General features: G+C 43.7%; 2 protein-coding genes across 2 annotated transcripts; one reads left to right on the top strand and one right to left on the bottom strand. All coding sequences in view use genetic code 11, as the record gives it.

Annotated features, from left to right (window-relative positions):
- Positions 1-5467: 5467 nt before the first annotated feature.
- On the top strand, positions 5468-12979 carry EGR_09175 (hypothetical protein; the record flags this gene model as incomplete). Its single annotated transcript, XM_024498424.1, has 9 exons — positions 5468-5629; positions 5763-5868; positions 6579-6709; positions 8755-8820; positions 9371-9486; positions 9561-9698; positions 9992-10104; positions 10294-10519; positions 12718-12979. 9 exons carry the CDS (start codon positions 5468-5470, stop codon positions 12977-12979), a joined length of 1320 nt encoding a protein of 439 aa, XP_024347167.1.
- A 5214-nt stretch (positions 12980-18193) lies between these two features.
- EGR_09174 (39S ribosomal protein L32) lies at positions 18194-19060 on the bottom strand (the record flags this gene model as incomplete). Its single annotated transcript, XM_024498423.1, has 4 exons — positions 18194-18414; positions 18682-18765; positions 18800-18943; positions 18985-19060. 4 exons carry the CDS (start codon positions 19058-19060, stop codon positions 18194-18196), a joined length of 525 nt encoding a protein of 174 aa, XP_024347166.1.
- Between the last annotated feature and the right edge of the window lie 2362 nt (positions 19061-21422).

Here is a 21422-nt window from a genome sequence, read left to right as displayed (position 1 = left end):
CTTTCATTGGGGAAACGCGATTGCCACCCAACCTGAAACCTCGTGTCTCGTGGAGCCTCATTGTTATAACGATGATAATGCTGAAACACTTGAAGTTATTTCCCATTCTCATGCATCGTAAGGAATGACGGCCCATCGACAAAGACCTGTCGTCCCCCCTTGCCCCACCCCCAGTCCCCCTAATCAAGGCGACCTGCGAGCCCATCTTAATGGTGGTGACTAGTACAAGTATGTTGAAACTCATTTGACTCGTCTAGGCAACTGACGACTTAAATGGGGCAGGATGTATGCGATGTCATGTCGGGTGGAGGTTTCAGACCGCAGGAGGTGGGTGCCGACTTTTTCCCCTTGAAAAGTGAAGGAAAAAAAAATGGCACCTCTAGTGCAAGCGGACTACAAGCGGAGCTTCAAAGTCGGTTCACTTAATTAGATGTTGATGTTGGATCAAAAAGTCAAATCGGTGCAATAACGAGAGGTAAAAAGTACATGAAAGTAGGGTAAGGAGGATTAAACAAGTGACCGCCTTTTGACAGGCTCTAATGCAATCATAAAATAGTTCAAAGGGTCTGTCAAACTCCGCCCCGGTTACTTTAAGCAGCATGTGATGAATGACTGTTGATGACTCTTTTAATGGGAAAGAGTTGGTCCGCTGGCTTACTGATTGTCTAACGCAATCCCTGATTATTTGCGCTGGGACTTTGGCAGATGTCGTGGGGTAATGAGCTTCCTTAAGGCCTGTCAAGAGGTTGCTCATGCTAAGTCACGACTTTGAAATCTAGCGGCTTACCAATAGGAAGGTGTGGTACAGTGGTGGCAGTTCACACCTCGGTACCACGTAGGCTCTGCTGTGTACCAATGCCAGTCGCTGTAGCTCAGTCGGGATCCCAGTGGAGGTGACTCAATGGAAGAGGGTGTGGTGAGGGCTCTTGCGAAAGGCTTCAAGCACACCTCGCTGGTGAGGTGTTTCGCTGCTCAGGACGCCATCGCTGGTCTCTCGACGATGCTTCTAACCATCGCGGTAGTCCTTTCAGCAGACGAATGATGCCGCCTAGAATGCCTGACTAACACACCAGTTCATTGCGAATGCAAAATGTTGATGTACCAAGGTGACCTTTTAACCTAAAAGGTGCCTTGCAGGCAGTGCGAGACAAGTTTATTTATAGAGAAACTAACTGGATATGCAAACCCAGTTTATCCTCCTTAACGTGTTTGACCCCATTCCCAGAAATCCCCGTTTGACTTGAACGTACCTAAAGTGTCGCTTTTGTAACAACAGTTTGAAAGAGGAGAAGTCTCACACATTTGCGTTTAGAGTGACCATAAAATTTACGCCTTGGTGTTTGCTTAAGCGTTGAGGAATGGTGAATTAATTTGCATAGGCACACAGACAGACGGACACCCCGTCTCCCTGTCCCAGACAGAACGCAGTCTTGACACTCGGGCCTATCGAAGCAGGCTAGCGACAAATCACACGGGAGGGCAGGTGAGGCAAAATTTTGCCTTCTCATCAAGGCTTTTTAATCTTCGATTCGAGAAAATTTCATGTGAGACTTTTTTCTTCGCTTGCCACACACACGCACAACGCAATGCAATGGGTGTGACCCCAGTGGGGATGGCGGATTGTGCATTGGGTGTGGTGCGCCTGTCTCCGATTCCTACCGTAATACTGACTGGTGCTTTCGACGAGCGAAATGTCAGTTCAAAGGTTTCTACCTACTCCATCCTCCCAACGGGTAGAAGTTGCTGAGCCGCCTCAGTTATGGGTCATTTCGACAGCTTTTGATGTACTTTTTGTAACCCAAAGTAGTAATTCAATTCAAATTTTTTTTATTTTTGGTGTTTTAACAATGCGAGCGTTCATACTGAGCCGAGACTTTTGAATTTACCGTCTAACAAAAGTAGTGGGGGTGCTAAATCACGCAGCAATTCTTGGTATGCATGTCCAGTGGCCTGTCCATTGTACAGGTAGTGGGTCAGCCTAGACACCCACCATTACTCACGACGACAGTTGACAGGTGGTCGAGCAAGTGTCTCCCAGAGTGTAGGCATTTCCTTGCATTTATCAAAGCCTCCGAGGCGAGTGCGGTGATGGAGCGCTCAGTTGTGAAAATCGTCGTGTGTGAAAAGAAAAGTGGACAGGCGACACATTTTTCTGGGGTGAGGTAACAATCAACACAACCAGTCTATCACGTAGGGTAGCAAATTTGGAAAATACAATGAAATTACTAATGCAGTGAAGTAGACTGGGCATTACAAAGAAGAATTCCTGCGTGAAAGGTACTCCGCCCATGTCGGTGGCCATTTGGACGCCCTGGCATCTATAATCGTGAAGGTCTCGCTTTGGCTTGAACAGCCCTAATCTCTAAATGCATAGGAATAATTTAATCTGCATTTATTTCCTTTTCTTTCTGTTAAAACTCTAAGAAGTTTGTAAAGTAGTTTTAGGGGTTAAGATTTGTTTCGGTCTTCTACTTAGAAATGAATTACAAGTAGGCATTTAAATAGAAGCCACAGCCACCTGCTTCGTCATTTCCACCTTTGATTTATTTCGAGCTGCGCGAAAGGCCACAAATGTGCCATATAGTCGCGGCTAATGCAAATAAATTCAAATTTTGTCGGCAATGAGCCATCGGTGGTATGGTGGGGTACGGCATTCCAAGTTCCCCCAACTTTTAGAAAGTGGGGCCCCTTTTTTAATAATTAATAGTCAATGGGAGTCAAAATTACTAAGAATAATTAAATTTTGTGACGAATTCAAGTTTTAGGGACATTTTTTTCATTTTCGTCTCCTTTAAACGGCGCTATGTGCAATTTGTTTACGTAATCTACTTAATTCCATATAAGTAGCAATCTAGGCGATTGCAAATAAGTACATTAATTCAAAATGAAAAAAAAAGATTTGTTAACGAAAGTGGTCATTGCGACTAGTTGAAAGTGTAGGAAAGATTTAAGGAAAAATGTGCACTTTGCCCCGCCCAGAGTGGTGTGATGCGATTGAATGACGCCAATCGTGCATTCAGCGAGTTGAAGAGGCACCGCGGCGATGCAGGCACCACGTGAGGGCGGGGGCCTCGCGAGTAAAATGTCAGCCCATACAGTTTGAACTTACACTTGCATTTAGCACAAACTGTTTTTCCAGTTCTACATTTCCCATCGTGCCTTATTTTCATCAGCTCGGTGATGAAAGACAGATGATTGTTCAAATATTCCATTCCAGATTATATGCGAAAGCAGGGCTTGCTACTATAATGCATTCGGTAGTTAAATATCTTTGACTTTACTTTCGAGCCAATCCGTTTCACATTACCGAGTTTGAAGATAGACGTACGTAATGTTAAAGGTACAGCGCCGAACGACTGCTTAGAAGGAGGCTAATCCCATGCACGAAACGAATCCCTAAAACCGAACGTAGAATCCGGAAATGCTGCAAAAAATTTCACATTAGTTTTAACGATAAAATAGAAATTTAAAGCATGACAGATTTACGAGGCTTTGTTTTTAAGCTATGACCTAATAAGTAATAATGCACAATATTATAAAACGGACTTCGGTGCTTAATTACACAGTCATTTGTTATAGTGAGCGAAATTCCTGTATAAAACTGATTTTTTAAATTGTTGTCTTACTAAACGATTAAGCCAAGCTTTCTTCCAGGAATGCTACAGTAAGGAATTTTGAGTCCACCACAGGGGGGTCATGTCTAGGCTCAAAATTACCCAAAATTTCTTTTGAGAAAATGTTATTCAAACGCTGGAATAGTAATGTGAAACGCAGCTTATAAGTCCCAGTAACGAAATGTTTTGAATCATTCCTATACTCACGTGTACAGGAATAGAAAAATAGCAATGCCTTCTTCTTTAAGTAACTGATAGCATGAATGAACTGCAATCTGTCTTCAACATCAATGTAGTTACTACTGAATGCAAAAATAAATTACCTGAATGATAAATTTGCAACTTTGTACGAAGGTTTCTTCATTGACCCTTGACATTATTTTATCAGTTTACCATAGAAAAAAATAACCCATTTTTTGCCATCAAAATGTGCCTTACATGGAGAGATCTAGTCGGGTTTTATAAATGGATTTACATTTTTTTATTTAGGGAGAATCATTTGTGATTTACTCAAGAATCGACTTGTCTTCCTGTTGTTCTCATCTTTTGTTTTGCTTAATCAATGGAACGCGCCAAGTGCATTTGAAGTGGAACTAATCTCTTTGGTTGTAAGGAAAAATGCGTATATTGGAAGGACTATTTTACTGATTGGGGTTAATGACCCTTCTAGTGCTTGGTAAATTTGTCGGACCAAAAAATTCAGCGACCGTCTCCATAATCCACCCAACGTCATTTTTAGAGACGTTTAAGGAACGTGTCATTGTTTGTTTACTTCACAAAGCATAGACACTTTCTATTACTTCTTTCTAAGAATTTTTTGGTGTTTTGGTTTAACTGATTTGAGTTTATGTTCTTTGTGAACCGAGTTTGACTGTTTTATGGAACTCGGCGACGACGCAGTAGTGGAGTCCACCACCGAATGCCATTGGTTGATTCATCACTCCAACACGCGCAATAAGGACACTTTGATCTTCACTAGAGGTGATATTTATTTGTCATTATTGATAACAAGTTCGTGAATTCAAAGTAAATGGGTGAAACATGCTTTTCCAGATTGGCTGTTGACTGTCCACATGACGTGATGGGCCGCCTGTCATTTGTTAAGCAGATGAACATGGCGTTGTTGATCATCCTTTGAACGACTCATTCACTTCTCGCACTTGCAAAGGCCCAACTTCTTGCCCAAGGACTGCACATGTGTGGCGCAGAGCTGAATGAACGGCTTGCTGAAGGCCAGGCAAAAGCTGCTGCCGAGATCTTTCTGACACACATCATTTTATGTACTTTAAAGGTCAGTAAAAGCAAAACTTTTTAGAAATGCTCAGAGCTAGTGATCCAGTAGGAGGAGGACGGTTCACCTCTCATCTTCAAAGGCCAGCCCAAGGCATTGCACCTCGATCTGTCGCCAAGATTCCTACCTGGAGATGGGATGAGAGATCCACTTGCGCACATTCCCTTATGTTATTTTTTTTTTCAAATGACGATTATCATCCTCTTTTGACCCTACATCTCTCACAATCACATACAAGATGGACGAGGAATTTGGGCAAGAACTGTGGAGCAGCATCCGAAGTGCCTCTGGGGCGATTTCCTTCACAGTTTTCGAGGCGGAATGATAGAACGCCTACTAATTTGATCTCGTAACCCACCTTAAAAAATCTTTCTTTTTTCGTGTAAGCCAAAACTTACATCTGCTTTGATCTTGTAAGACTGAGGTTGGACAAGTCGGTAACAAGGCGGCATTTCATACAGTCAAACCATGCGAAGGTAGAAGATGCACAATAGTTTTTATAGGGGAGAGAAAAGGGGCCAAACGAGGTTGACATTGATCACCAAAAATAGTCCTCATTGTCATGAGGGAGAAAGAGAGGGAGCGCGCTTTTGACATTGACGTGGTAAAATCCACCATTGCTTCACTGGCACCAGTTCAGGTGGTGCTGGGTACCCTCGACAAGTGGTTTGGTGGCATTTTTGATGCCGCTAAGCTCATCCACCCCGGTGGCAGTTATAGGAGGGTCAGGCAATGTTATTTGTCTCCCTGTCTATCGTACTTCTTTATCTACAGAATTCCAGGTTTCCCAGGTTAAGAGCTGTGAGAGTTGCCTTTTTTGACACGAAGTGGAGGAATACCTCCACGTCTTCTCCTAGCCTGACATTCGAATGGGTACAAGTGGCAAGTTCATGTACTCCACCTCCACGCAGAAAGATGGGAGAGGAAGCAAGCCCTCCTCATATAGAGACCAAAGTGTTTTGAGTCTGTTGTAGTGGTGTGATTGCAAAAATGTTGGTGATTTGAGCAGCTTGCCGTGAAGTTTCATTTAATCTTGAGCGTGGAATTTTATGGCGGTGTTGAGGCTGTAAAATCAAACAACGGCGAGAGGACAAAGGACTTGGATGTCACTTTAAATGGCAAGAATGATGAACATTCTAGAAGCATACCTTTAAGAGACCATTAAAATTAAAGTTAACATTGGTTGTTCCCTTTACAAATAAATTAAGTCGCCTCTGAGTGGAAATTTTGTTTGGAAAGGTTGACATCCCCTCTACTTCGTGGGACAGGGTAGGTTGGTGGTAATAATACCGACGATAGTGACGACGGTAGATTCAATGCCTCTTTATTGCGTTATGATCTTTAGCCTAGGAAGATTTCGCTGTAGGCACAAAATCTTTTTTTCGACTCACAGAGGCACTTCGGAATGCCTCTGAGGAATTCCTGTGGGTTAAAAAACGCGATCTCTTCGGAGGAAGGAGAGAAGGGACTATCGGCGAGGCAAATATAATTTAAACCTTAAAAAAGGGGGAACTTTTGCAGAAATCGACAGTTTTGTTAATTTGTCGACCATGGCTAGTGGTCACGGTGCTACTGATTAGCCAAATCCTATATAAGTAGATTGTTTAAGTCAAACCGGGACCTTCGGTTTTACGGACCGGCTACGAAAGGAATGTTACCGCTTACACATTTAGGATGGCAGACACGGTTTGAACACCACACCTCATCGGGGTGCACCGCTCATTCCACAATGATGAAAAATTATTGCCTCGTCTTTGGCCTTGATGACGTCACTTCCTCCACTTTACCCGACGACGAGCAGAGGGTAAATGGGCGGTGGGAGACGCCGTTATCGGGGCTGGGGAGGGGACAGGAACCCATAAGCCAGAACGATGTTTCTTTTGGTGGCAGATTTAATTATGTGGGCTCTCCACTCCCTGCGATTCGCTCTTCACGGTGGAGTTACAGCGATCACTTCAAGATTAGGCAGTTAAAATGTGCTTCCAAGAATTCCCTGAAGCGGCAGTGACAGCGAGATTGTGGTCAAGCCCTGAAAGCCATAACACCGAGTGTCTGAAGAGTTCACGTAGTTAATTCCCTTTGTTTGAAGATTTTCGCCAACAAATCTCGTAGTCTTAGGTCTTGCTGGCCTCGCCTCCCTCAAAGTCGCCTCTTTACTGATAAATACCCATACATCCTAGGAGGTCTCACACCTCGCCCTCTCCCTCACTTCTTGACTGGGCGATTATCCGTGGGTGTAAACTTGGATGTTTCTTGTGTGGTCAAGCCATTCTGAGGGATGATGATGATGGTGATGATCCATGGGCTCTGGTACTTCGTCACACCAGCCAGCAGCTGCATTCACACACACACACACACACACACACATCGTGCTCCTCGTTAACTCAAGTGTGTCCGCAGTGAGCCAGTCTTCCCTCTTTAATTATTCCGGTTATAACAGGCAGAAGCTGAGACAGTGTATGGCGCTAACATGTTCTACCTTTCTTCCTCGCCGCGTCGACTCCACTTTAATGCCACACAGCAAAGGGAAGACGTGTCACCTTGACGAACACGGAAGGCGGCTTCGACGACCCTGTCGTTGAAACATCTTTGCATATACGACCAGTCTGTGTGGTAGTCAGTCCCGAAAATCGGTGCAACCAGCCTTCCAAATCGCACTTGCTTGTCCCTAGCATCGTATTGTAGAAGTCGAAGCCTTCCACGCCTCGAGATCAAAGTAATCCATACCACTATTGACCTTCGGATGAGCTGGTAGGATGTGGAGACCGACGAGGAGGTCTTGGTATGGCTAAAGTGAGTAAATATTCAATCGTCATAGAAGTATTAACTCAGGAAACGACATTCTACCTCATCGGTTTAAGAACTCGCCCCAAATGAACATTTTATTTCGGTCTTAGGGAAGAGCCAGTACAGATGTAAAAACCACCATCGCATAAGGAAGAGCCTAATTTCGGGGCGGAAGCTCACCTCTACCTCCTCTTTATGGGGCTTTTTGTTGATTATTTTGGCGTAGGCTTGGAGGCGGCAGTAGAAATGTTTATTTATGACACACCCATGCCTTTTGAAGTGTGCCTCCTCCACCTGCCTCTAATCGTCTCTCGCATCGGCAAATGCGAGAGTTTGGAGCCTTGCGACCACATCGCTCAATCCTTCCCCCACTCGTCCTCCAAGAAGACGGCAGAATGGGAGAGACGCATTAATAATGCTCGCATAGGAAACGTCTTCCCCCGGCAGCCTCTAGCATGGCCCACCTCGTCCTCCCCCCGTCCCAAATATCCTAATCTCCATAAACAGTCATAAAATATGGAAACGGTTTCAAAGGCGTAGGCGCACAATTCTTTGGGGTAAATAGGACAACAATAGCTTATCAAATCACATCTAAAAGGGGGACATTGTTTCTACTTCTCTGCACGGCACAAAGTTGTCAACCTTATAATTTTAACCAAAAAATATTAACTAAGGGTCGGGTTAACTGCTTATCCGTTAGGCAATTGAAGTATGTAGTAGGTGGATAGAGAGAGACCAGTCCAATGTCTACTGATTAAATTGTAAATAATGCTGTCAAAGATGCTTAAAAGTAGTTAGTAGTATGAGTCTACTTCTATTTTAAGCTACTTGGAATAAATGAGTAGAGAACAATCCAGTGTCAGCGGATGAATTTAAACAGCAGGCAGGTGCTCTTGTCTAGGTGCTTGTTGTCCAGGACGCTGAAAGATAGTAAGCAGCATGAACTTGCCTTACATAAAATTGGAGTATCCATCAGGCATTTATTTTTTGAGCGTTTCGCGCACTGTAGTAAATGGAGGACAGATTCAACTTGTACTTGATTTTGATGGTACATCTTGCTAGGCGGGTCTTTCTGTCACCGCAGTTGTCATGGTGTCTCAACAATGGCTGCAGATCCTCAGCTCCTCTGTGAGTTAATGATAACTCCTCCCTCCCCAGCTTCAAAAATAACTTGGGTCATTGCTGCAGCGCCCTCCCACCAACCCAGTTCTGCCTGAAGTAGCAAAAATCCAAAGTAATGTGGTAGAGAGTTTTCCGCCAAGGCTTGAAGGTTATACCGCGAAGGTGAGGTACAATCTAGGAAGACTGAAGTGCTTGCCTAGTTCAGCGCACAGTTAAACAAAACATCATATTACTACAATGCCATTTGTGGTGCAAGTTGGAGTAACGACTTAAAGGATAGAAAATCGTGGGGTTTTGGCAGAAAATTCCAAATGTCCATCGATATCTGCGCAGAGATGAGTCTGTCAGACCTCGACAAAAGCCAAGTCGACACTTGGAAATCGCCTCAATGTGGGATTCTACAATACGTTAGGCAATAAGGAAGTAAAGTTACTAGAAGGTCTCTGGAATAGCTGCTCAGGCTTCCACTAAACTCCCTTTACTCAGATCAATGGAGAACTGTGGATGTCTATGCCTGCGGTAGGACGGTCTCCAGCCTTTTTTTTGCCTTGCATAGGTCAAGTACTCAGGAAGCCCAACCAATAAAAGCGATGTCACCCATACCACCAAGTTGGTGATGATAAGGCATTGGAGAACCTGTTGCCAAAGCGGTGGAGGAGTTGAAAGACCGAAGTAGAGGAATGAAGAAGGGGAGCTAAAGCTGCGATCACCATCTCAGTATGATGATGTTCCAACCGTACTTGCAGCCTCACAATTCTTCCCCATGTGAATAATGAAATCTGCTCTCCCTCCTCCTCCTCCTCTTCTAATAGTGCTGTGGTGGACCGGTGTTATCGCGCGGGACTGAGAGCCTTCCAAGCCTTTAACAATCTAGTTAGTCAAAGGTAAGAATTCCGTACAGAAGGAAGTACAGTAAGTCCAATGGAGACTGGATGATTATTACGTGATGGTTTCATTCAAGTGTTAGCTTAATAAATGGTTGACCTTGACCTTAGACTAGTGGTCAATAGACTTAAAGTGCATCTCGACTTAATATGAGCCAATCAGGAGGGACTAAGCAGGAGCACGACTTTCTGGGACGTCTTCAGACCAGCCGTCCATTGAAAACTTCCAGATAACCAGACAGGAACGTTTTTCTGGAGTTGCAGAAGTCGCCAGCACCTTTCCATACCGAAAGAGTCAGTAAAGACGATCTCCGGGGCGGAAATGTAATTGTCTCGTTCTTCGCCTTCGCCTACCTTAGGATGGATCAGCACTCAGGGCAGTCCAATCTGGGTGTTCACCTCCATGGTATACTATGGACCGGATTCCACACATAGAGACTTTATCTTGAGGGTATCCAGTGGGAAGTCCATTGACAGGGTTTTGTGTTGCCACTGCTGATTCGTAGGCGTAGATGGTTGACGTTTGCATAAAGTTAGTCCGAAGGTTCTATCTACCCGTCCCGGTGATGATCGCCAGTGTTGTTTCCAACCTTAGTCTACGGATCTCGTACACATCGCAGTTATGCCCCTGCGAGCCTTTTCGTTACCCTGGGACGAAACAAAACTTCCGGCGAGGGACTTCACGTGGCTGCAGCCAGAATGACTGGTGAAGTGGTGGACGTATTTACTTGCACAGAGCACTGCGATTGTCAGACACCAGGCAGCTTTCGGCGACGCGATGTGAGCCACGGCGACGAGGCAGCACTGTGGGATGGTCGCCAGTAATCGAAGAATCAACGTGTTGCCGGATTTTGACCTCTCTTGAACTTTGACAGTGACCATTGGGAGAGCTAAAACCAAGGGAGACGGGATAGCCCATCCGATTGCAGATTACTCAATGCGATCCGACTCATAAGAGCTCGAAAGCGGGCATGAATTTTTTCTTCTTCTTCTTCTAGAACAGCTTCTAGGACTAATCAATTTATGGGAGTAAGTCTGCAAAACCCTTGACGTCGCTAAACTTATCCGTGAGGAGATGCGTCCCTCGGGATAAGTGTGATGGTCTACGAGGACGATGCTGACCTACTTCACAAATGCATTTCCCCCAAGGACCTGTCAATATGTCCTGGCATTAACCCTCCACACACACTGTCACATGACAGTGGAAGAAAAGTGGAGGAGAATGGGATGAGGTTGCCCCGCCACACCGACACTCGCGCCCCAGCTACTAGACTACATGTGATGGGTAAAGGCTGGATACCTTGAAAGCTTACCCTTTTTTTCGCGTTAAATGTAGTGGTGGTTATTTCGCTAATATAAGCAACAAAACTTTTAGAAGCTTTTTTGCACTTGTTTTAATTTTATTTCAAGTGCCCGCACACATCTGATTAGTTACTTTGGAGAAACGAATCGAAAATGACTCTAAGGTAGGAAGTCGACTTTTATGTAAGGGGAAAGCACGAAATTAAACAAAACAAATTTATTTTGGCTATTTTTCTCTATTGAAAAGGCATTTGCCGGGCCTCCTACATAATATGCTATACCACTCCACTCAACCAGACTGGTGAACATCTTACTCTACTTCCCTCTGCACCACTTTACGTAAGCGTGTAATTAGCTGAATGGGCTCCTCCTGATGCCCCGATTTCAATGGTCTCAAGTGGCGGCAGCTCCTTCCCACGCCTTCCGTAACCCGGTGATGGGCTAACCCTCTCATTGGTGGGGTTTGTTGCAGCTTTGGGGGGACGCGAGGGAGGGGAAGGCCTAGCAACCTCCGCTATTTCAGAGGCTTTGGGACATTTCAATTTTTACGAATTTTTATTACCACGTTTCGATTCATATGTAAATACATAATTTTTGGAGTTTGTAGCTGGAAAAGTGAATTCTGAGTTTTTCCTTTTAGTTAAAGCGATATAGGAGTGGTTGCGATTTCACTCAGGTAATGAAAAGGGAACATTAATGTTTAAAAATACCTCCAAAAATTGGTTTGAACAAACTAAAACCCGTAAGGCAACTTGTACTTTAGATCTGAACATTCGGGTTAAAAATTCATTGATTTTTCCTTCATTTTTATGACTTAACAACTTTAGAATTAAGTAGTTTTGAGTTTTATGGATTAAAGGATCCGCAGAAATGCAGAAAAAGAGACAAGGTTTGAAACTTGTGACTATCGTACGTAGATATTACTCTCAGTGGAGCGCTCCACCAATAGGTGACGAGATGTTCGCCCGTCTCACTCATTGGTCAAACAGGCTCGACTAATCGGAGGCCGAGTCCCCTCTAATCGAGTTAGCTTAACCAATGGAAGGCAAAAGGGATTTTCCCATAGAAGCCAATCAAATTGGTTGGCCACCATGCAGATTATATAAGGCGAAGGGACCGCTAGAGCCATCATTGAAGCATTTACGCACACAGATCTGGGTAAGCGAAGTTCTTATATTGTTCTTGCAGAGGATTCCATCTTCTTCGTAGACGAGCCTTACAGAATTTAGAAGCTTATAGTTGCTATGGTGACTTGTTTCTGCCTTTGTCCCCAAAGTCGTCTTGATTCATCAATTTTCTCCTAATGAGTGTTAGCATTAAACTAATTTGGCTTGGAGATTACAAAAAAACATGAGCACAGGTTTCCCTCGCTTTTCTTCGGTCAAGCTTTAAGGCAGAAGCGCACTTTTTGTGTCGCTGAGTGAAAAGGCGGAAGAATTATGGGGGCAGTGAGAGCATAAAGTTGTGGTGGGGGAACAGGTAACACAAGGGATCACATAAAATAGGTAGTTAATGTTTCGGCGACAAAAACCTTCAAGTTTACGCTAGCAAGTAAAGGAAATTGCCCCCATTCTCAAAGTAAAATGAAGTGTACTTTTAAACTGGATGGCGAACACTTAATGGGGGAAAAAAACTGTGAAATGCTTTTTCCACTAATTACGGGTCGCGAAAACGGTCTTCTTTTAAGGTGGCTAGGTTTTATTGCCTTCTGTTGTAGAAATACGATGTCGTTCCCCCAGCCAACAAATTTCCTACTTGTCATAGCTGCTCTGATATACTTCTGCGTGGTCTGCGTCAACTCGCACACCCTCGACAGCAGCTGGAGTGACAGCGACTCTTCGGACATGGAAATAGGCGAGAACGAGGCATTGGTGAAAGACTTAGTTGCTACAATGGGCAACCTGTCTCCAGATCAGCGTCATGCTGTCATGAAGTTCATTAAGTCCGTCTATCTGGTAGGCCTCTGCCATCTCTTTTGATGGTACTCAGCTTGCATAAGTAGTACCTCCCATGGAAGGAGAGTAACTGGGCAGTAGAAAAATTGTGGGTTTTCTGTAAGGAGTGCTTAAATCGGAAGTCATCCTCTCATCAGGTCCTGTTAGACCCTGTTTTATGCTTCAGGCCATATAAGTCAATGCTCTCATCATCATTTTATGGAATGGATTATAAGAAAGGAAATTGTTTTTGACAGCAGGAACATTTATGACTTCCGCTTTCTAGTTCCTTTGTTTTTTTTTTCTCCCTTGAAGGCACTCAAAAAAGAGAATTTTGACTTGAATGTACCAGGTAGGTCCTTGGTTTTATCGGCATTCGTTAAATGAGCCAACTTTGAGGCAGTTAATGGCACTTGGCTTGGTGACTTTTTATAACTGCTTAATTTTCTAGGGAAGATTCTACAAAAAAGGATTTACACATTTCTGCGTGGGTAGATTAGTCAATTCCAGGCATTACCTGACACTCAAGTACTGCAACATTGTTTAATTTTTCCCTTTACTCCCCATCCGTCGGTTGTTTATCCTCCCCACATTAAAATTTAAATAATGCTGTGCCTCTAATTCAGATAAACACACTGCGGCGCCGCGTGTGTTAATAATAAATTGCATAGGGTTTATAATTTCTTATTCTTCGGGTGGAGTTCTGGGGGGAAAATTGTTGCTTATAGTCATTTTTGGCGAAGGAAACACCATACCTGGTACTCGATTTTCGCCGCACCAAGCACGATTAGAATTTTTCCTAGATTGTGGCGTTAAGAGACGCATTCGATTAAACAGATGGCACGTCAAATTGCCGGCAGTTTCACGTGCCACAGTTGCAGCTTTACGAGCTAAGAACTCTTGAAGCCGCACGAGTCCCACTTGTAGCTAAGGCACTCTAGTCACAGGACATAATTGTAATAGAAGTGTTTGACTTAAGTCCTACAGTTGAATACATTTGAATTAGGGCACAATTTAATACTAAACAATAAAAAAGCTAGCATTTCCTTTATACCCTTGACCAAATTGGCTATCTGCCTTATTTCCAATAGTTTTTGGCCGAGTGCATTTATTTAGCTTAGGTAAATCATACGTTCTTTGTCAAAGTGACAAATTCTTTACCAAAAATAAAGGCAGATTTGATAACTGACTGTATTTCCAAAATTGTACGTTTCTTTTTACCTCCACCTTCTTAAAGAAGAGTAAGTGTATCAAAAGTAAAAATAAACGTGCATATTTGACCTTTTCAAAGCCATTTCACATTCAATTTGTTTAAAGTACTTCCCAACTGTCTGTTCATCTGGTAATGTGAAACGAGCTAACTTTAAATGTGTAAATAACGGGATACCTTACATTTGTTGCAAAGTCGATTGCATCGTTTTGGGTCGCGCTCATTGCCACTTTATAATCTTGCACAAAGAGAAACATTTTTTTAACATGGAGTGTCGGCAGCCATTAAAGTTCAAACACCTACCTTGCCTACTGAGGTATGTACAAATCTTGTGCTGTCCATAAAGCAGTGACAGCGTTACAAGTGCACTTTGTTAACTATTTTTGTGAACGTCAAGATGTTAGTGAGTCTTGTTTGGCTAAATTTCGCCACAACTTCCTCGGTAGGCCTTTAAAGTGATGAAGATTTGGCTTAACTCTCGGCATCCTAGATAGGGCTGGAGAGAATGTACACTGGAGTGGACAAACCTGAAACTACTAGAGCATGTATGAGTGTTATGGTTTACGGCGATTATGTCACAGTCGCCATTGCATACCCTCCTTATCATCAGATTGGAGGGTTATATTGTAGATATGTTCGCCCTTGGTTGTGGGCTGTTGCGTTCTCCCAAATCGAATGTCAGTAACTTTAACACCTAATGTAAATGCATTTAATCGCCAAAGTTATAGGCCTAACTCTGTGTAGAGTTACCACCTGTTCTGCGTCGCCCCTATTCACACTAACATTGCATGCGACGAAAGGTGTTGATTAGGCCATCAGGATTGCCAGTGGACGTCGTGGATTTCCCCCTGCCCTCCCAAAAAAATTATCCCATCGTAGAACGTGGACGTGTGTGTGTCCCATTTAAGAGTTAGCTCTGAGATAAACAGTTTAGAAATATTTGTAGCGTTGTGATTTCTTTTGCCCAAAAAACAGGAATACAGAGGAGAGAGGTTCCCACTGAAAGTAGATGAGCAAAGCAGTTCCCATCCACCTATTCTTCCCTTTTTTGGGGCGACAGTGATGCCCTTAATGAGATTTTCTCACTTGAAAAGCTTTCTTCACCTTAGCTTCGATTTTGCCGATGTTGGATCGGGAACAGGGTAATAATGTGCCTAATTTGCCTAATTTGTTGGTTCGTTTGCCTACTTATTTGGTTATCAGCATCCCGCTTGGATAAGTGAAAGTGAAGGGTTGCCAAAGGTGTTTCTCGTTCTCCGAAATCGTACTGCTCAAGCCGATTAGAGGGAAGAGAGAGAAAGTCCCAGTAATAGTTTGGGATCACTCAAATTTGTTAGCGCCTGACAACTTCTGACCCATTAATCTGGCAAAGTTGCCAATTTGACCAATGGCTCAGTTGATAAGTGTCAATGGGGGACAAAACTGGCTGCGCCTTTTGATTGACAGGCGGTTCGGTCAAACTAGGAAAGGAGTTTATACGTGGCATACATTCCACGGCGTCAAAATGTGGTATAAAGCGGACACGCGGCGTTGATTTTGTGGATGAAATAGTTGGACAGAGATTGCTGAAGCAAGTACTGGAGGGAGGAGAGGGCTTGGAACCAGATTTATTGCTCTACTTATTTATTTATAATGCCACTAAGGGTGGATCCACAATTACCGCTCTGTTGCTCACCATGCTAGAAACCTTTCCTCACCCCTCTCCCACGAAAAGGGGGAAGCGGTGGTGGAAATTGCTCCCCCCCCGCCCACGCAAGAGCGATCGGTGAGGAATCGGGGCTTTGGCCCCAGATTGTAAAAGCGAATTTGTTACCCATGATTCAGAATTTAAACCAAATTTGGTAGTTCTTGAAGCCAGAGGTTACGCACCACCCCTCGGAGGCACCACGGTAGGCATGCAGTGCCTGTGGGCGATAGGAAAAGATGCTCTGAGTTACTAGATTACTTAAAAATTCTAAGAAAAATAAGTATGGAGGATGAGTTCATTACGACTCGTTCACCCAAGTGGGACCGGCTATGCTATTTGACGGCGCCATAAAGACGGGGAATAATCCGCTCCGCCCTTCTGTACCCTCACAGGAGAGGTGTCATGTAATCACTGTCAAGTGCAGGTCACTGGGTCAGTCTATCTCCTCGGTACTTCAAAATCTCACACAGAATGTCGAGTGATTCGAGCTTGCCCGCCAGAGGATGTGAGTTTAGTTTTGCCTCCGAGGGGGCAACAAAAGTGTCTTGCGATGGCAGAATGTACCGACCAAAAGTGGTTTAAACGGGTCCCAACTCCACCAATAGCAGAAGACACGGAGATCGGAAGAGTGGTAAAGTGTCCCTTGCTTCTCTCCAGCTATAAAAACACGTCAATTGTAAGACGGTTTGACACTTCATGATGCGAGACGGACTTTAGACCCTCCAACAAATAGTTCCTGAGGAAATTTAAGAGTACACTGTGCGATTTACATTGCTCTTGGTGGAATAGAGGCGCTTCCAGGCCTGATGAATGGCAGGTCCACTTTGTTAAACGCTCCACGCAGCAGTCAGAAAGAGAGCGGGAGTCAGCTTCTCGATGGTACCGGACAGGTGGCAGTAATCCCATCGCATAATCCCTAATGCATTATTCAGTGAACGAATTGCCCCCCTCCCTCCCTTTCACGCACATCTCCATGTGTCCATGTAAGCAAGTGCCTTCTCAGCGTCGGATGTAACTTAGCTTGCATTATTCACGCACTCTGGGCCTAGCTTATGGCACAGGAGGCCTTCTTCTGGAAATAAAAAGGAAGCGGATGGACAGGAGCACATCGGCAATTTGGTTAGTATTAAATGCTGTCATAAGGGGATTCAAGTGGCACGAGAGTGAATGATCTCGGTGGGTTCGGACGTTAACAGGAGAGAATGAAAGACGAAAACCTGCTTTAAGCTGGTCCAAATCGGCTGGGTTAATTGGGAGGATTTCGAGTAAATCTGCTGCTAATGGCTGTAAACAGAATAAAAGAACGTGCACTAGGGGAGGTGATCACTCTATGGAAGTAAGAGGGGGTTGGAAGAAATTAGACACCAAGACAAGACAGTAGAGGGCTTTTTTAAAGCCTTTTGTTTGCTGGACTCAATACTGATGCAACACAGAAGCACCCAAAACCCATTTCTCACCTCAGGCCAGTAAGCAACCAACTCTTTCCACCAGCGCACTTTTATAGGGGATGGGGAAGAATGAAGGCAGTCTTTCACCCACTACCACATGTGGATGGAGCACAAGCGCAAAGCCTCGTATTTTCTCCAAATTTTCACCTCCCAGTTGATGAAGATGTGCCCGATGAGTAAGTCTTCAAAAGCTTCACCGCCTAAATCCAGAAGCATTTTTGCCGACACGCTTCAAGCGCTTTACAGCGAACTGGGCGAGAAGCTTTTGTATCCTTGAAACCAAAGTGAAATCGGTTCGTAAAACAGGCAAGAGCGGTTCAGAAAGTTTGCTGGACGATGAACACATTTAGCGAGCTGCAGCGAAACTCAGAGACTTTTTTTTGCGACCTGCTTCTTATCCTCTTCCGTGGTCACCACAGCGCCTCAAGCAAGTATGGAATTTGTCGCTCTATGATGCGTATGGGGCAACCAGTTATGCGGGAATTCGTAAACTCCTTAAAAGAAATTCCGGATACTATTTAATTGACAAAATCTGACGTCTAAGGCAGCTGCCAGTAGAATGGGAGGTGAAAGCATTAATAAGTTCGATGAGGAAACACTGTCTTACCTTTCTTGAAAGGAAACGACTGTCAACTATGTGCGAAGGGAAAGGATGTCACGTCAGTAATGCCTTACTACAACAGCGCTACTTACACCCGACAGTAGCATACATTCGTAGGTGATGCATTTCCTTAGAGCTAACACCCTAGAGTTCGATGGGAAAACAGACAAATCTGTTTTACTAAATAAGCAAAAACCCCCATCCGCCACGAAAACAGCTTTATCGCCTGATCAACGGGAAAATCAATAGAATATAACCATTAACCAAAAACCCAGCGTCCCAGGAACTGTACATAGTTACATCCGACACCGGCCTACTTGGAGGGCGAGTCAGGGGAGGGAAGCCCGAGGAGATTGGCGGGAAACCAGGAGGGTCGTTTTCGATTGACACGATGAGTGTATGCGCCAGCTTTGCCAAAGGTCTCCTGGTCATAGAGAAACTGGGTCTCCTGATCATATGGAAGGCCCTCTCGGACTGACCTCAAACTGGCACGAAGCGCATTTGTTTCTCGCCGTACTTCGTCATAACAGTGAACTAAAAGGTGTGGAAAAGAGGCTGTAGGCACATCAGGATCGCCTTTACTGTCAAAGACATAAAGGGTAGTTTCATGCTTTCTCCAAAAGCTAGTAAAAACAAGCAGTTTCTGTTGGTTATTCCATGAATGGAGAAATTCAGATCAGTAAGGAAAAAATAGGCAGATGAAAAGGTCCCATAATTTTGACAAGTACAAACAAAGACTAATTCTTTAGGTATTATAGCAGCAAAGAAAACCGAGCAAAGGAGTAAAAGAGACAAAATTACCACAAATCGACTCTCGAGGATGCCAACTCCCACAATGCGGGCAAGTGACCAAGTCTCTCCTGAGTCTGTACTTGTCCATTGTAACTAAAACAACAATAAAAGGATAGCAGCAGCATACAAGAGAGAAACTTTCGGTCCCTTCGAACTCCAATGCTGCGCCTTTTTTTGGGAGTTGCAAAAAAGATAGAACCGTTCCAAAGATCCCAAATATCCGACAACCTGAACGCTGTCGGTGTGATCGATGGGCCAACAAAACACAGTCCTAAAAATTTGCTTCATAACTTCTACATATAACGAATGTACCGTAAGAACCACGTCCAGAAATCAGATCGATGATGAGCTTTGCGCGTGTGATTATCTCGCCACAAAAACCACGCATCCCGAAACCAAACGCTCACTTCCCCACCATACAAAAATGACCTTTGGATTTCCGAAAATTACAGAATAAAATCACGAACTAAAATGTTCTTAGTTAGGTCTTTTAAAATCATAGTAAAATAATGGATTTACAACTATGCACGCAGGCTGCGATTGGACCTTACAATCAAAGTTAATTAGGAAGGTTTACAACTAACATATAGTCAAATTTATATAAAACACCTCTAATAAAAAGCTCAGCCTAGACTAGCTGCATTATTTTAAATCTGAGCAAAATTGAAGCGAAATTCTAGGAATTGCAATGTTGCGCTCACCATTCCGTGCCTTACCAGAATTCGTAACACGCCGGTCTAATGGTGGAACACACACTAATGGCATGCAAAAGAGTCGAATGGCTAATACTATAATCAAAGCATGAAAACACAAACTGTAAAAATGGAAGTGCTAATGCAGTCAACCAATTCATAAAATCATACCATAGTTGCTCGCTTTTACGTGCCATCCCGTGCGCTCCCCTAGTTCAGCCCCCGTGTCGGGCAAAAACAGTGCACTCGGTGCCATAACAAGCCCTTGTGAAACAAAACCCCCAGCCACTAAGTCTTTTTGCACAAAGAAAGGCACTGGATGCCAATATCACTGAAGTATCTCGGTGATCTCACCGCATCCAAAGTTTGTCATATTTGTAACTTACGTTAAAAAGGACGCTTCGTCACCAAGGTCTCAGAAACAGACATTTCCCTTTAAGGAGAACGACTTGTGCTGCAAATGCTGGTTGTATAAATTTAGGCCTAAGGACAAAACTACTGAGCCTTAGCACCTATTTCTCCCCCCCACTAAGCTCTCAATTCAGCTCTACCCATCCATCTATCTGTACTTTATTTAGCTAGCAGGGCTGTGAATGAGAAGTGATTTATTCATGTATTTAAGACTTCAAGCAGTTGACGTAGACAGCTCAACAATCAGCCTTATGAAAAAATACGAGTCTGGTGAAGCATCGGTTGCTAATAACAATCATGCAAAATAAGGCGAATATAGATATCACTGCAACTATTTGCTGTAGATCCCTTTCTTCTGTTACATTAGGGTTTAGCATTCAGTCTGCATAAATAAAATAGTTTGTAATACGATAGTGGTTTATCCCTCGGCTCTGGTGAGGCGCCACTTTTGTACTTTGAATTAGCCTCCTTGTACCTCGCTGGGTGGGCTGGCCTTTAGGGCCATGCCAATAGTCCAGACACCTTCTCCGTGATGAATATACGTAATCTGCCCGAGTATTGTGTCTTCTTTCGTCTTCAGGGAGGCTCGGGACGCTACAAGTTTGCCTTTTAAAGTATTCACATGCCACCTTTATCAGTGTAATGTAGACCCACAGTAAAGTGGAATGATGTATGTAACTGATGTTCAGAGGAGCTGGAAGGCCACTGACATAATAAAAGATATGATTTATATTGGAAGCAAAACTTGTAAACAATAATGTGCATTCTCAGTCAAACATACTGTTAAAGGACGCATCTAATCACTTCAACTACATCTATGCTTACAACTGAAATCCCGTCATCAGTTCCATTTATTATGCAGACACATATGCAATCGCTAGTTTGCCTAACACAACTGGTTCAGATGCTTTTAAATTTCTCCCTTGTTCTGTTATTCACTAATCAAATTCAATTTCATAAATTGTGGAATCATCATCAGCAGCAAAATTCCCTTGTGCACAAATTCCAAATCTTGGCCTAGCTCTCAAACCCACTTCTTAAATTACTTGAATTCGAATTGTCTAAGGCATGTGTAACGTTATCGACTTTAACATGCTTTTTTGTTTATCTACTTGGCCTCCATTACTTTGAGGCCGTTGTTAATCAGTAGGCTGGCGTGGGTTTTTCATATACAAGCTATTGCAGTGTGCTATAAACGCAATTATTTAGTTTTCAAAATGGGTATTAGTATTATACATATTACTTCTCTTGCAAAAATGTTGTACTGAAGGTATCTGACACGTTTTACCTCGATACTGTTCAATTCTTTTTGCATCAGGTGTCCTTGTTGAGCGTTGTCATTTGGTGAGTCAGCACCTCATCTGCACTCGTCCTCCCGGTTGGGTCACATGACGGCGGCGAGGAATGTGTCCCTTATACCTAGTTCATGCCGCAGGAGATATTCCCGCAAACATAGGCCACAATTAAGCACTGCTATTCTGACCACTTTATGAACTAAAGTAAGGGAAACAAAAACGCGGACTGCATTAATGGAGATGTGTACAAACGAGTGTGTGTGTATGTCTCGGTGTGCTTTTCGTTCGTCGATGGCTCTGCTGTGGTCTGCTCTATTCTCCTCACTCAGACCAAGCTCAAACTGTGCCCATT

The sequence above is a fragment of the Echinococcus granulosus genome, assembly GCF_000524195.1.
Source record: "Echinococcus granulosus chromosome Unknown EG_S00135, whole genome shotgun sequence".
NCBI lineage: Eukaryota > Metazoa > Platyhelminthes > Cestoda > Cyclophyllidea > Taeniidae > Echinococcus > Echinococcus granulosus.
This window is presented reverse-complemented; position numbering and strand designations above follow the sequence as displayed.